We start from the raw sequence: 14,842 nt of genomic DNA on the forward strand, positions 1-14,842 counted from the left end.
GATATTATCGGGCGGTGAGGAAACCTAACGGAATATGGCCCGCCGCTTGTTGCTTGGTGTCGACCTGCGGCTGTTGCGGTCTATTTGGGCAATGGCGAGCGGCGTGCAGTCAGAAAGGGATCCGCTGCTCAAGCATATGTACACGTTTGCAGGACGGTCGCGGTACCTACTTTTCTCAGATTTCTTCAGATTACGCTGGCGATCAGTGGCAGCAGCGGGGTCGTACACAAATGGGTGCAACCGGTGGGCAGTGCTCCGGCCAATCGCTGGGTTTCTGCCGCGTTTTGTCCACTCAGAGACGACGAGCGCGCCGACTGGACAAAACTCGGATTCGAAAAATGATGCCGTGCTGTCACGCGGATTGCGCTCTTGAAGCAAGATCTCTTTGGAGGACGTTGGAGGGCATTGGACCAACTTGCCGTGCTTTCGCATGATAGTTCGGCCTGATGTACTGTCGGTCGCTAGGCGCATTGGAAGCTCATTCTGAAGTTAAGACGTCGCGTCTTAACGCGATGGGGATGAGCAACAAGTTGAAGTTGTCGACGATCCACTCGCTGCATTCCGGTGGAGCAGGGAGCATCGCTGTTCACGCAGCCAGCCATCGGCCATGGCGTGCACGGCAGTATTGCATCCGCACACTTCATCTCTCGTGTCATGACAGCTCAGGTCGCTTGCTATGAATTCGTTCTTCTCCTTTCTTAAACGAAAATTATGAGTGAACTTCGCTCTACGAGGGTACCTTCTCGATGCATGGCCCCATGACTCGTGGTCCGTGGCACGGACGCATTGGCAGCCGAGTGGCTCACTCGGTGAGGGCCAAGCCAACTTAAACGCTGATGTGTTGCAAGCCCGGAAACCCATGTACCGTGTCGGGAACGGTGACTTTAAAAAAGCATTCTAAAGCCAACACCGTGCGCGCACTCTGGCGCATGACTCTCTTCAGCGTCAGCCTTGTTCATTTCAATCTTGGTTCACTTCAACGCACAGTCAAGGTGATTTCTGAGGACGCGCTGCCAATCAGTGATTGGCCAGCGCGTCCTCATGTCCGGAGGGTAGCGTGGACAGAAAAATACTGAAATACCCCTTTTAAAGTTTCCAAGAGTGCCCCCTCGTATTACTAACTTAAGGAAATCCTGATGATGAAGGGAATAGATTGTACGCTATTTCGACCTGTAGTGTGTTAGGACTACAGAACATGCATATAGTTAGTCCTTGAAATGGGCATGATCGACCAGCCACACAAACCTTCCTACTAAGTACTGTATGGAAAATATACTTTTTTTCCTTCTAAGCTGCTTAACAACGTCCACGGTGCGAAGCAGGGTTCGCAACTACAATACTCGCTCTGGATGGGTTTGTGCGAGCGATGCAGTCTAAACACGAAAGGAGCACGGAAGGCGGCTATGAATGTGGGCAAGATCAAAGCGGCCAACCACCTTAAGTGGTGCTCATCCAATTCATTATCGCTGTTTAACAGCAAGGCCGACGGAGAGCAGAGAAATAAGACCGCCACACACGAAGATATGTTTAAGAAGTTCTTACCGCTTACCTTCCAGTCCACTACCATTTGACGGTGAATAACATACATCCTTCCCTTTATCAGTGACGTGAGGATGATAGCCCCGCTGCCTCGTGGCGACTGTCAGTATCGGTAGACGCAGATTACTGAAGTCACAGCATTGGCTGTACGGAAACCTGGAGCAGGTCAAAAGGGATTATGGAGGTTGTGTATGCATTCCGCGTACGACGGGCTGAATCCTTCTGGATACCGCCGCCAGCGCCATTCTCGAGGAAGTGGATGCCGAGCGGCTGCGAGTAGTCGTGCTTCTCGCCGCGTGTGGCCGTCGAGCCACACGGGCACGCCCGAGCCGCGCAGCTGGCCAAACCACGTCTCCAGGTTGTGCCTGGCGTAGTGGTGGTACGTGGTGTAGTGCGAGTTGATGATCTTCCACGTGGCCGTGGACTGCTTGACCTGCTGCGCGATCATGTTGTGCGCGTCAGCGCCCCACGCGTTGAACTTGCTCACACGCTGGTCGAGCATGACGTTGTCGCCGCAGCAGCAGTACTGGTGGCTGCGGCGGACGTTGCAGCAGGTGGCGCTGTCGCCGTTCGAGTAGCCCCAGCACTGGCAGCAGATCTGCATGGTGCCGTGGATGCCGCCGTCGTTCGTATCCACGTTGAAGATATCGATCAGGGTGGAGAGTGACCTCAGCACGCTGAAGCGTACGACGAGCCGAGACTCAGCAACTACGCGATGGAAGGTGAGGTGTAATGTTCGGTGCCCTCCAAGCCGAGCACTCTAGCGTAGACCACCACCTATACATTCTTATACATGCTCGTAGTGCCCCTTTCTAGTTTTCAATACACAGACATACAATTATGATCTGGCTACCCCTTTGAAAGCCCCAGGAGTACCCGATATACAAAAGGGGCATGATTTGCAAAATGCCCCTTGCGCCGCAAGGCTTGCGGACGTGATTGGCATCTGCCGATGCCGCGTCTATTGCAGTGACGTGACAAGCATTCTGAAGTGGGTGGCAGAGGGTGGGGCATTCCCTGGAAGCGTCTTCACGCGCAGTCTCAGAGGTGGAATGCTTCTGCGCGGCGCGGCGCCTCCGTCATTGAGCCCCCTCTAAGCGATCTGCCATCATTCAAGCGATCATGTCCTTGGCCTGTGCATCATCTGCGCCTATGGAGTCGCCCGTGGCTGTCAAAGTCAAGAAGATCAAGACCACGAAGCCCCGGGAGGTGATGCTGGGCATCTGCGGCGGTGTCGGCCCTGCCGCTGGGCTGCTGCTGCACCAGCTCATACTGCAGAACACTGACAGCGCCGGAGAGGACCAGGGTCACCTCAACGTCTGCCACTTCTCGCGCTCCGAGGACATGACGGACCGCACCGAGTATCTGGTCTACGCCGCGAGCTCCAGCGCCGACGCTACAGACTCCGACTCCGAGTGCGGCTCGTGCTGCAGTGAAGTGTCCTGCGACTCGGTCAAGGAGGTGGAGAACCCGGCGTGCGGAATGGCCCGGACGTTTGCGATGATGCACGCTGCTGCCACTGCAGGACGCGCGCGGCTTGTGGTGGGCGTGCCGTGCAACACGTTCCACGCACAACCGATTTGGGACGAGTTCATTCGACGTACAGGCCATGCAAGCGATGTAGATCATGTGCATATGCTGGCAGAGACGGTGGCCTACGTCGAAAAAAAGCTGCCTTCGTGCAAGCGAGTTGGATTGATGTCTACGACTGGGACGCGCAACTCGCGCGTGTATCACGATCTACTGGAGCCTCGCGGGTACACAGTTGTTGAGGTGAATACAGGAGCTACGCAACAGGAGCTGCACGAATCGATTTATAACCGCGAATGGGGAGTGAAGAGCACAGCTCCGTCGGTATCAGCAAGGTGTGAAGCGAACTTCCACCGCTATGCTAAGCAGCTGCAAGAACAGGGAGCTGAAGTCATCATTCTCGGCTGCACCGAGATCCCGTTTGTATTTGCTGGCAAGACGCACTTTGTTGGTATTCTCCTCATTGACCCGATGGTGGCGCTTGCACGCGCTATGATTCGCGAAGCAGACCCCTCACGACTGAAGCCCGTTGATTCAACCAAGAAGGTGCCAAACATGTATTCTGTCGTGCCACTGAGTGTATCAAAGGCCTCATCAGCCCCGCTAGTGCCATTGAAGTACGTTGGTGCCACGACAGCAACGACACCATCGTCGAAGATTCCCCGTGCCAATTGTTCGTGAATACCTCGAAGTATCTGTAGACTAATAGACCTAGAACCAGGCAGCTTGTCCAGCCTTTGCAACGAGATAATGAGAGCGTCGATAGTTTTTATTTGCAACTAAGGCCTTACATCAACGACGACAACTGGTTCAGGAAGTCCGTCGCTTTTTCAGACGCAGCCGAGTCGCGCGATGTATTCAATTGGGCCGGCTCCTCGTTCTTCGTCGTCGCACTCTCTCGCTGCTTGCGCAGACGTTCTAAGCGTAGCTGCTTCCTTGTTTTTCTGTTCACCGCACCCGACGACGAAGAGTGCGTCAGCGCCTGCGCAAGCGTCGCTCGCTCATGCACTTCCTGCAAGTGTTTCTTCTCGGTGGCTTTCAGTCGCTTCTCCCACTGCGAGACCACGAAGCTGCCGTCACCAGCCTTGCCTTCTGCACCATCGTCCTCTTCTGGACAATTACGACGGTGCTTCTCCACCTCATTGCGACGCAGGTCACTCTCATATTGCTGCTGTTTGCCCAAGAACGCAGCGTATTCCTCACTGTCCGTCGCAACGCTTCTCGTCCGCCCGAACTCGTCCGTGATCTCCACCAACGTCTTCTCCTTGGCACTCACCGCCTCGGCCATATACTTCTTGGCTTCAAAGTCCACCAGACACTCTCCCTTCAGATTGTCGCTGCCTCCTCCATTGGCCATCTCCTCGTACAGCTTCGCCTTCTTCTGTAGCATCTCCGCTGACTTCTTCCTCCACGCTTCGTCGTCGTCTTCGTCCGGCGCTTCTCGCTGCTTGGCCTCCTCATCGCGTCGACTGCGGGCCTCCACTCCGCTGTTGCGACTCCTCTTGCCCACGCGGTCCTCGTCCGACCGCTTGCGCCGCTTGCTGCCGCCTCGCAGGTGCGCGTACTTGCCCAAACGAAGAGCCCCGTGACCACTGGAGCGCTCTTCGTCGTTCTCGGCCGCTAGAGCCTCCTGCAGACGGCGCTTCCGCTCCTGGTCCTTCTGGTAGACAACCGCCTTGAGGTCCACGAGAGACTTGCCGTCCACCTTGATCTCCTTGGCCTTGGACGGCACCAGCGCCGACTCCGTCAGGAACCCGAGCGACATCGCGTCCTTGATGTCGCGAATTTTGTGAATTGTAGCGTATTTGTGAATATTTTGTGACCTTTTTTGTCGTTACGGACGTTGTCTTGTGCGAGCGTCCAGCAGAGCTAAATGTGTACATGTTCGCTGCATCTTGCCAACCTGTGCGATCGCCTTTATCTGACCTAGTTCTGCACGGGCACTATGTTCCGGCGCAAGCCGGTCAAGGCCCTGGTTGTGGCGGGGGATGCTGAAGATGATACCGAAGCCACGATCCTCGAAGCCGGTGGCGAGGAGACTGAAGCACCAACCCCGACTCAAGTCGCGCAGCAGGAGCCCACTGCAGTTCCAACAACCGTCCCGGTGACTAAAAAGCTGCTCGGCAGGTTGAACAAACGCGACAGCAAGGTGCAGGCTACGCCGGACGCTGCAAACACCCCACGACGGAGCAACACGTGGTCTCGCTCCACAGGGAGTCTGCTGAGGCTGGCGTCGGACAACGCGACCATCAACGTACTGCGGATGTCGCTGTTCGAGATGCAGGACCGAGTGAGCTACCGCTGGGTGCTGCATCCGCAATCGCCTCTCAAAACGTCGTGGGACCTTATGAGTGCATTCATCGTTGTTTACTACTCGTGGATTATCCCGTTCATGCTGTGTTTCGACTGGTACGTGCCGTCCCATACTACGAATGTGTTTATGAAGGTGCTGGATGTGTGGGGCTTCCTGGACATTGCACTGCGACTCCGAACGGGTATTATCGAGTACGGCGCCGTGATAATGAACCCACGCAAAATTCGCAAAGCATACATCCGCTCGATTTGGTTCCCCATCGACATCGCCTCCTCGTTCCCTTTCGAGTATTTTATCAATGACACCTCGACCAGCGTATCAACAAGGAAGACCATCAAGATGATCAAGTACATTAAACTGCCGCGCTTACTGCGTCTCGGTCGCTTTGTCAAGTATCTGAAGCGGTACAAACGCTACTCGAGCGTCACTATTTCGCTCAATACGGTGGTCTTCTCAGCTCATGTGGCTGGATGTTTGTGGGTTGCGATTCTAAAACCGTGCGCAGACGCTATTGAGGCCACTCGACCGCACTGCCAAGACGGCGGCGAAATGGATGTCTACTGGGTCGCTTTTCACCACGGCATGGTGTCGCTATTGGGCGTATCGGCCACACACGTTGAAGCCAGCGACCGATTTCTCAGCGGCGGGTACAACCATTCCTCCAGCGACGACATAAACAGCTCCGTCTACCTCTGGTCCGTCGCATTGTCAGTTTATGGTGCTGTCTTGACAGCTATCCTCTTTGGCACTATCGTCGGTCTCGTACAGAGGTACATACCAAGTCTGGTACAGTTTCCAGGGCTGATTACTAGCAACGTTGACATGATTTTTTTGTTCTGCAATGAAGCTGGAACCGGGCTGAAAACGCGTTTAGGAAGAAGATGGATCATGTCACTCACGAGATGGACGCACTGAGCTTACCAAAGCCACTGCGGGTGTGTTGCTTATTTTGTTTTCGCTGTAACTGAGTGGGCGTGCTGATATCGTTGTGCTTGCTAGGCACGAGTGACGGCGTACTACGACTACCTCTGGCTGAACGTACGTGGTCTACATGTCTTTTTTTTCATTGACTTCCTCAGGCTAACTCGTTGGAGTGCCACTACAGAATCGAGCTTTGTCCGAACAGCTCAATTTGCTGCACGATCCGGGTATGTCATTGACTTTGAGGAGACAAATTGCGATCTACCTGTTCAAGGACAACCTGCAAAAGATCCCGTTTTTCCAGCTAGCCACAGACGCCGTGCTGGGAATGATCTGTATGCAGTTGCACCAAGTTATCTACATGCCGGACGACTTCATCATCCAAGAGGGAGAAATCGGCAAGGAACTGTTCATGATCGTGAAAGGCATCGTCCGTGTGCTGCCACCCAAAAAGTGCAAGAAGCCGCAGGACGAAACGATCATCCTCCTATCACAGGGAGACTTCTTTGGCGAGATCGGAGTGGTGATGGAGGTCGAACGCACGCGCAGCGTCAAGGCTGAGTGTATGGCGGAGCTCTGCGTTCTAGCTCGAGAGGGTTTCGACAAAATTTTGGTAGAATTTCCGGAATTCGCTACTGCTATGAAGAAGCTGATCGTGAAGCGCGTGGGCGAGATGTGGAAAGATGAAGGCCCTGAGCGCATGGAGAAGATGACTGCACTAGCCGACGCCAAGATGAAAAAGACTATCCAGGCCTACAAGAACATGGAGAAGCTGCGCAACAAAACTCGGGCTCTGGCCAACTTTCGTCCACGGTTGTCGAACTTGCTCAGTACGTCTGATGCTCTGACACCGCACAATTTGCGGGGTGATCAAGGAAGCGGACGTGCTTCGGACGAAATTGTTGCTGCTGCTGCCGCCGCCGCCGCTGCCGTTGCTGTTACTTCCGAGAACGCTTCTGCGGCGTCAGCCACGATTCCGAACAAAACCCCTCTTGGCCCGATAACCGAAGACTCCCTCGTCGACGAAGGCAAAACACCACCTGAAACCAGCAGGTACAATTCCATATCGGATCTGGCTCATGCCGTAGGTGAGCAGTTCAACAACCCGGCCAGCGACGCCACTGCCGTTTTGGGGGTACATGTAGCAGATCGAAGACCGGAGCGCGGAGCAGTGCACCCCGTTGCACGAAGCACCGCAGCGACACAGCAATTGCAGCAGTTGGAGGCTCAACTGCGACTGGTTGAGCAGAAGATGGAGACGAAGATGGCCGACCTCGACAACAAACTCGAGCAGATCCTGCGTCACCTCGCGCCTGCCAAGCCGAATGCGCTGCCTCCGATCGCTTCGCCTCCCATCTCGTTTCGACGAGATCCGTCGTTCCAACAGTGACAAAGCTGGAGGAGCGCAGCAAGACACGAACTGCAGAGAGCAAGGAAGCACCGGAATTTCGGGCGAATGAACGAATCTGATAAAGTTGGTTGAAGTACTTTGAGGTCGAGGCGGAGATCGCTCGAACGACATAATGAAGACGTCCCCACCGTCTCAAATCCCAAGCACAGCACGTCCCGATCTTTGGGACAGTCGTTGACGCACTTGCCTGCGGCACCGCCTCCTAAGGAGGCTCCTTGGTGTGGACGGTGTCATGCGTGCAAAGTGCTGTGCATCGGTCGCGTTCCCACCGGATAAGACGCTCGGCCGGGTTCATCGGCACGCGTGCACCGGTGCAAGCAGGAGTCGGCATGGTGCAATTGGACGGTCTCGTTGCCGTCGGCGGTATCCGTACCCCAGGACCCCGAGCATCAAAGGCCGTACATACGGAGGAGGACACTGTGTCAAGTGCTCGCAGCGAGGACAAAACACCATCGCAACGTGCGTGTGACTTGGCGAGCGCTGGCGGTGCCCGAACAAAGTGACCTCGGGGCGCGACATGGCGAGCTTCTGGCGCTGTGGTCCACGGTGTGGAGTCCACCGCGGACGGCGAGCGGCAGGATCCGGAGACATGAGCGCCTTCTGCCCGGGTAGAAATGCCACAGGCATTACCCTTCATAGGCACAACGGCGTTGGTCTCATCAGGATGCTCGATCGACAGTCGATTTCATGTCGACCTGATCCCGGGACACCTGTTCACAGATAGCCCTGGACGTCCATCTGAAGCGCCCCCTCCCCAGTTGCCGGGGCTGCGGCTGCAATGCGGCTGCAGATGCAAAGTGGCGCTCGATGACGACCTCCACATGTGGTTCGAGGCACGAACAAGCGCCGATTAACTCTCGCCGCTGGTCTGGCGTGGTGGTGCGGTCGACGTATCGCGTTCGTTGGCTTTTCCCGTTACCCGGTGCCAGTGAAAGTCCGATCGGCCGGTCGCTCTCGGATTTTGGCGCGCAACCACGCCACCCGCTGGCTATCTTCGGCTCTGTCTGCGGCTGAGCGCGTCCAAGTCAAGGCATGCGAGGCGAGATGAAGACAAACAAGCAAGCGCCATGCTGGCCGGCCGTCGCTGCTTGGGCGGCCATGCCGTTATAACGTACCCGTCGTTTCGCAACATAGTGCACAGAGAATCAACCGGTAGATTGGTACAGTGTACCGTAACCTGCAGACGAGGGAGTGGGGTTCGGGGTCCGTTACACGGGTTCCATACTGGGAGGCCCTATAAACGCACCGGAAAGACTGCGACGGCTAAAAATGGACGGGTTATGGCACATGCGTTTCCGCGCTCTCCCAAAATTCGGAGCTCATTCCACGAGCAGAGCGCCCAGTCGCACTCCCCTCTCGTCGAGGACGCTTCGCCCCCGAGGAACACTGCCAGCAAGGAGTAGAACAGCTCGATAGACCCCCCCTCCCCCCTCGCTGCCGTCTAGCTTCTCTCTCTCCCCCCCCCTCTCTTCGCCTCATGCAGCGCCAGCGGATCACGCTCTTCTCCGCCGAAGACGCCGACGCCATGGCACTCCGAGAACGCTCCAGCATGATGCTCGGCTCGAGCCGCGGCGGCAGCCGCTTCGAGAAGCGCGCGCAGTCGTACAGCATGCGCCCCAGCATGACCGTGTACGGCCACGAGGGCGAGGACTACTTCGACGGCTCGGCCAGCTACTCGTCGGTCACGGAGCGCAGCGCCACGGGCAGCTTCGCGCCCAACCGCACGCGGCTCAGCGTGTCGCCTGACCTCAGCAGCGCCTTCGAGGACATCTTCGAGACGGACTGGGAAGGATACATCTGGAAGCAGGGACACGTCGTGCGCTCCTGGCGCTACCGCTACGCCGTGCTCTCGGGCACGACCTTCTCGTACTACGTGAGCAAGGACGTGGCCAAGATGGACACGGAGAAGTTCCGCGGCCGCGTCACGGTCACGGGCGCCTCGCGCGACCCCAACCGCTCCAACGGCGTGCTCATCACCACGACCATCAACAAGATCTTCGCCATGTACACGCGCTCCAGCATCGAGTGCGAGATCTGGGTCAAGATGCTGCAGCAGGCCGTGCAGAACGCCAACAGCCAGAAGCCCGGCCAGAGCTTCAGCGGCGCCTCCAACGGACGCGACTCCGACCTGCAGAGTGTCCAGAGCGCGCGGGCGAGTCAGTGGAACTCGGCGGCCGGCGCGCCCATGCCCTTCTCGACGGGCGGGCTGCTGGCTCAGACTGTACGTTCGTCAGGCGACTGGAAGGCCAGGAACCTGGCCACGATCAAGCAGTTCTACTCCATGTGGACGACTCAGTTCCTCGAACAGACGGGAGCGGACGACTCGGCGGCCAACCTCATCTCGCTCTTCCCGATTTGTTCGCCCGAGATGGTCGTGTCGGTGACCTACCCGTGCGAGTTCCTCCCCTCGACCAAGTTTTACGGACGGGAAGGCCTCGTGGACGTTGTGCTAGGATTCTCACGCTTCGTGTTGTTTAAGAGATTCGCGGTGTCGCGCTACATGACGACGAAGCAGCCGAACGTGCTGCAGGTGCTGGCTGCCGGTACGATCTGGAACAAGTCGCTCAAGCGCGAGTTCACGTTCACCACGCGTGATGAGATCCAGCTCAGCCCCGGCGGTCGCGTGCTGAACCTCCAGATGCAGATCGAGGTCGACATTGCCGCGTTCCAGATGTCTGACGCTGAGCGGAAGGCGGCCAAGGCGGAGCGTGCGTTCCAGGCCTCGACGTCGAAGCGTGTGCTGTCGCTGTCGATCCAGCACTTTCACGTGAACCGTGTGCTGGGTAAGGGTACCTTCGGCACAGTGGTGCTGGCCGAGCGCAAAAACACGGGTGAAATCTTCGCTGTGAAGATTCTGGAGAAGAGCTCGATGTCCAACTACGACAAGCTCCGCACCAAGACTGAAATGCGAATCCTTCGCGACGTGCACCACCCGTTCATCGCCCCGCTGCGCTTCTCCTTCCAGAGTCAGTCGCGCGTCTTCCTCGGCATGGAGTACTACTCGGGCGGCAGTTTGTACACGCACATGAACCGCTTCTCGAACAACAAGGAGCACCGCGTGAAGATCCCACTTGAGCTGGACCGCGTGAAGTTTTACGCTGCTCAGATCGTGCTCGCACTGTCGCACCTGCATGCCTGCGACATCGTGTACCGTGACCTGAAGCCTGACAACATCATGATTGACGTGGAGGGTAACATCGCTCTCGTTGATTTCGGTCTCTCGAAGACGAACGTGAACCAGATGTCGGGGGCGCGTACCATGGCTGGATCCCCCGCGTACACAGCTCCGGAGCTCTTGAAGCCGAAGCGCTCGCGTGATTACGGTAAGGCCGTGGACTGGTGGTGCCTGGGTATCTTGCTGTACGAAATGCTGCTTGCCAAGCGACCGTTCCATCACCTGAACGTGTCAGTGCTGTACAAGCTCATCGAGAAGGAGCCCGTCAAGTTCCCGTCCAAGTGTGGCATCCACCCGGACGCTCGCAGCCTGATCCTGGGCTTGCTTGAGAAGGATCCAAACAAGCGTCTCGGTGCACGCCAGACGAGCGACATCCTCACGCACCCGTTCTTCAAGGACGTGAGATGGAACTTCGTCCTCCGCAAGAAGATCACCCCGCCGTGGGTGCCTGCCCCCATGTCCATGGAGGAGGAGCGCATGAAGAGCCCAGACATCAACTTCGACAAGTACCTGGCCTCGAAGACGGCTTCGACGGGCAACATCTTCAGCGTCATCTTCCCCTGGAAGACCCCTCGCTCTCGCCACCGCCGTGCAAGATCGGAGATGGACTACGACTCGTTCGGCAAGTTTAGCTACGTGAGCGACACAACGAACTCGTTCCTCGTGGACGAAGATGAGATGCTGGACGCCGCCTTCACGGGGCGTCGCAGCATTCAGCTGCATACTCTGGCAGGAGAAGCCTGAACTCACTGAACAAAAGACGGCGCCGTAGTTGTACCAGCAGATGCACGTAGAACACTACTAAGGTAAATTATTTTTTGACTGCGCGTTTTAAACTTTCGCTGGATCGATGTGCTCGGTGCTTCTGGTCTTTCAAGCATACCATGGCTGCGTTGCGACCACAGGCTCCCATGACACCGCCACCAGGATGCGTGCCAGCCGAGCAGAGGTACAGGTCTTCGATCGGCGACCGGTAGTTTGAATATCCGGCCATTGGGCGCATCCAGAAGAGCTGCCATGAAGGGTACAATAATGTTAGTGAAACGTGCCTTTCTTAGAGGTCCAAGTCAAATTCAAAGGCCAAACCTGATCAAATCCCATTGCGCCGTGGAAAATGTTCCCACGTGGAAGCGAAAATATTTTCTCAAGGTCTGGAGGCTACCGAGAAGACCAGTAAAGTAACATGAGCCGAGTGAGTTGTGGATATCCCGATGGAGGATCTGGGCACATACCGTAAGCATGTCGTAGTCGATGATAGATTTCGTGAAACCCGGAGCATACTCGTCGATGACCGAGAAAACTTGGTTCGCAAATCGCTCCTTCTTTCCTGGCTGACTCCAGCTTCCATCCTACAACCAACGCACACCGCTGTCAAAATAAGCATCACCAACGGGGTTGGCATTCTTACTTACCTTCGGTTCGTACGGCGTGTATTGCACGAAAAGCAAAGCGATATGTTTCCCTGTGCGTAACACGCATGGCCGTCAGTTTAAGGAAACCCTTTAGAACACGCCAAAGAACATACCCTACAATCGTACCTGGCGGGGCAATCGTCGGATCCAGTGACGTCGGGATGTTCATTTCAATTATCGGTCTTTTCGAACAAACTCCACCTTGGACATCCAGAAACGCATCCTCGATCTATTCCATGTACAAGCGAAACAAAAGTGATCAAACGCCAACCAAAAGCGTGCAAAACGTTTTAGGAGTACCTGCTGCAACGAGTCCTCAAAGTGAATCGTGCCGTAGTGGTTCGGCATTGGTGTGTTGCCATCGCCGCCATTTGGAAAGCAACAGAAGTTGGGCAATTGATCAAGAGCCACATTGATCTAACATACACAAAGTCAGTAAGCCGTAAACCAGCTATTTGCCAACAGTGCAACGCTGATACCTTCGTTGAGGCCGATTCGCTGTTCCAGTTTCGCTTGAAATGGGTCACTACGTCCTCCGGTAGGTCCCTTTTGTCAACCAGATCGAGCAATGTTGTGACTGGACTCGCGTTTGACAGGACGCAGTCGGATTCAATGATCTCCCCGCTTTCCAGACGAACGCCGCGAGCTTTACCACCGTCGACATTAATCGATCGGACTGGAGTGCTAACATGTATTTCAGCACCAGCTTCAACCGCAGCTTTCGCAATGGCCTGAGAAACCCCACCCATTCCACCTTTAACGTGTCCCCATGCTCCCTTGATCCCATTCACTTCTCCCATAACGTGATGAAAAAGAATGTAGGCAGATCCAGGAGTAGAGGGGGAAACCTGCGAGCACGACGTGTTAGTTTCATGAAGGAAAGTTGCTGTGTTCGGGATGGATTACCTTTGCGCCGATGATTGCATCCGTTGCTAGCGTGGCTTTCAGCACGTCCGATTCGAACCACTTGTCAAGGACTTTGGTAGCGGGTGCCGCCATGAACTCCACAAAGGTGGTCAAGTCACTCCCGAGTTTGCCACAGCGGTAGCCTAAACGTGCCATAGCCTTTACTGCGTCCGCGCGCCGACTATTGAGCGAAAGAAAGAGGGTAATCGGATTAATCCAACGTAAGTTCATAGTCCGCATTCTACTACTCACCTTATCGGGGCCTTCGAATCGAAAGCGGTGTAGAGATCTGGAGGTGGCTACCCCACGTAACAATGGGTTAGAGCAAACAATTCTATCAAGGTACAAACTAAGTAAAACCAGTACCTCGTCTAGCATCGGCAAAAAGAAATCCACCATTTCCTGTAGCAAAATTGAGAGTAAGTGCATAGAATAATAAGGCATGAAGACAATCCTACCTCCAGACAATCCTACCTCCAGCATCTTGTTGTACGCAGGGTACGCCTCTGCATCTGCAGTCGAGAATTGGGCTGGATGAATTAACCAGTGCACACATTCATCAGCGTTGCTAACCACAAGCATTCCAAAACTCGACATCCTTACCGATGCTAGCTTGCGACTTTTTCGTATCACTCCCCAGAATGAGACTGCGACCGTCACGTGTCGGAGTAAATGACGACGGATCCCGAACGAAAACTGCATCGCACCAGGTTATCATTACAAGCCACACTAGCAAGAAAAAACGGTAACGTTGCACTCACCTTCCAGTCCATGTCTGTGCAGATCCAAGTCCTTGATAATCTGCGGCCGGAAGAGCGAGAACACGTACGACGCTCTGGAGAACTTGAACCCAGGGAAGATCTCCTCCGTCACAGCTGCCCCTCCGACAACGTGCCGCTTCTCCAACACGCAGACACTCTTCCCCGCCTGTACATTCAAGATCGTTTACTGCCACGTTGATATTGCCTTATAGATCAGAAGCTATCCACAGCAGACGCTTACCTTCGCCAGGTACGCAGCAGCGACGAGCCCGTTGTGTCCTCCGCCAACGACGATGGCGTTCCTGATCACACAAATCGTTAGCCATTTCTGCCCAGCATTTTAGACGCCGTCTAAGGCATTACCACTTCTTCCGCAGCAGCGCTGCAGCGGCCTTCATCCTCCTCAAGCCGCAGGCTTCTTCGTGCTGTGTGGGGGAAGGTTGTCAAAGCTGTGTACTTCAACCAAGAGTGATGGTCAAACGGGCCCAGCCCGTATCCAACTCGGCCCGGCCCGTTTGAATGTTGAAGTTGCATTGCTGCAATATCGCCATGTTCGAGGTGCGGATCGTGCGGCAACGGAGTGCACGTGGGACGTGTGGCCGCCTCCAGGCCCTGCGCCGTCGCTTCTCGATGGCTGTGAGCGACCGACACTTAAAGGTCTTTGTCGGGCCACCTCCGCTAAGCTCCGCCTCGGCTGAGAGGCATCCGGCTGCCCTAAGCATCGCGCAGAACCGCATCAAGAGTGTGTGGGTTCGAGGGAGACTGCTGCGGATTGTCGTGGACGACGGCAACGCTCTCACGTAATTAATACCGACTTGTGTGCTGGACGATGGCATACTAGAAAATTGGCATTTCACTGTGGGGCTGTTGATG

General features: G+C 55.7%; 4 protein-coding genes across 4 annotated transcripts; 3 read left to right on the forward strand and 1 right to left on the reverse strand.

Moving 5' to 3' along the window:
• Positions 1 to 55: 55 nt before the first annotated feature.
• PHYSODRAFT_284526 (hypothetical protein) lies at positions 56 to 4,580 on the forward strand. Its single transcript, XM_009518842.1, has one exon. It carries the CDS (start codon positions 2,662 to 2,664, stop codon positions 3,748 to 3,750), a length of 1,089 nt encoding a protein of 362 aa, XP_009517137.1. The 5' UTR covers positions 56 to 2,661; the 3' UTR covers positions 3,751 to 4,580.
• Positions 4,581 to 5,014: 434 nt separating this feature from the next.
• PHYSODRAFT_477368 (hypothetical protein) lies at positions 5,015 to 7,694 on the forward strand (the record flags this gene model as incomplete). Its single annotated transcript, XM_009518843.1, has 3 exons — positions 5,015 to 6,153; positions 6,231 to 6,318; positions 6,489 to 7,694. 3 exons carry the CDS (start codon positions 5,015 to 5,017, stop codon positions 7,692 to 7,694), a joined length of 2,433 nt encoding a protein of 810 aa, XP_009517138.1.
• A 1,498-nt stretch (positions 7,695 to 9,192) lies between these two features.
• Positions 9,193 to 11,713, forward strand: PHYSODRAFT_344112 (hypothetical protein; the record flags this gene model as incomplete). Its single annotated transcript, XM_009518844.1, has 1 exon — positions 9,193 to 11,713. One exon carries the CDS (start codon positions 9,193 to 9,195, stop codon positions 11,632 to 11,634), a length of 2,442 nt encoding a protein of 813 aa, XP_009517139.1. The 3' UTR covers positions 11,635 to 11,713.
• On the reverse strand, positions 11,702 to 14,367 carry PHYSODRAFT_261176 (hypothetical protein; the record flags this gene model as incomplete). The annotated part of the gene is made up of 16 exons (XM_009518845.1): positions 11,702 to 11,902; positions 11,977 to 12,048; positions 12,123 to 12,239; positions 12,303 to 12,352; positions 12,429 to 12,531; positions 12,603 to 12,719; positions 12,782 to 13,150; positions 13,209 to 13,279; positions 13,358 to 13,389; positions 13,461 to 13,507; positions 13,575 to 13,610; positions 13,683 to 13,738; positions 13,812 to 13,904; positions 13,970 to 14,135; positions 14,211 to 14,271; positions 14,333 to 14,367. The coding sequence occupies 16 exons, from the start codon at positions 14,365 to 14,367 to the stop codon at positions 11,702 to 11,704; spliced, it is 1,626 nt and encodes a 541-aa protein (XP_009517140.1).
• Positions 14,368 to 14,842: the final 475 nt, after the last annotated feature.

The sequence above is a fragment of the Phytophthora sojae genome, assembly GCF_000149755.1.
Source record: "Phytophthora sojae unplaced genomic scaffold PHYSOscaffold_1, whole genome shotgun sequence".
NCBI classification, from domain to species: domain Eukaryota; phylum Oomycota; class Peronosporomycetes; order Peronosporales; family Peronosporaceae; genus Phytophthora; species Phytophthora sojae.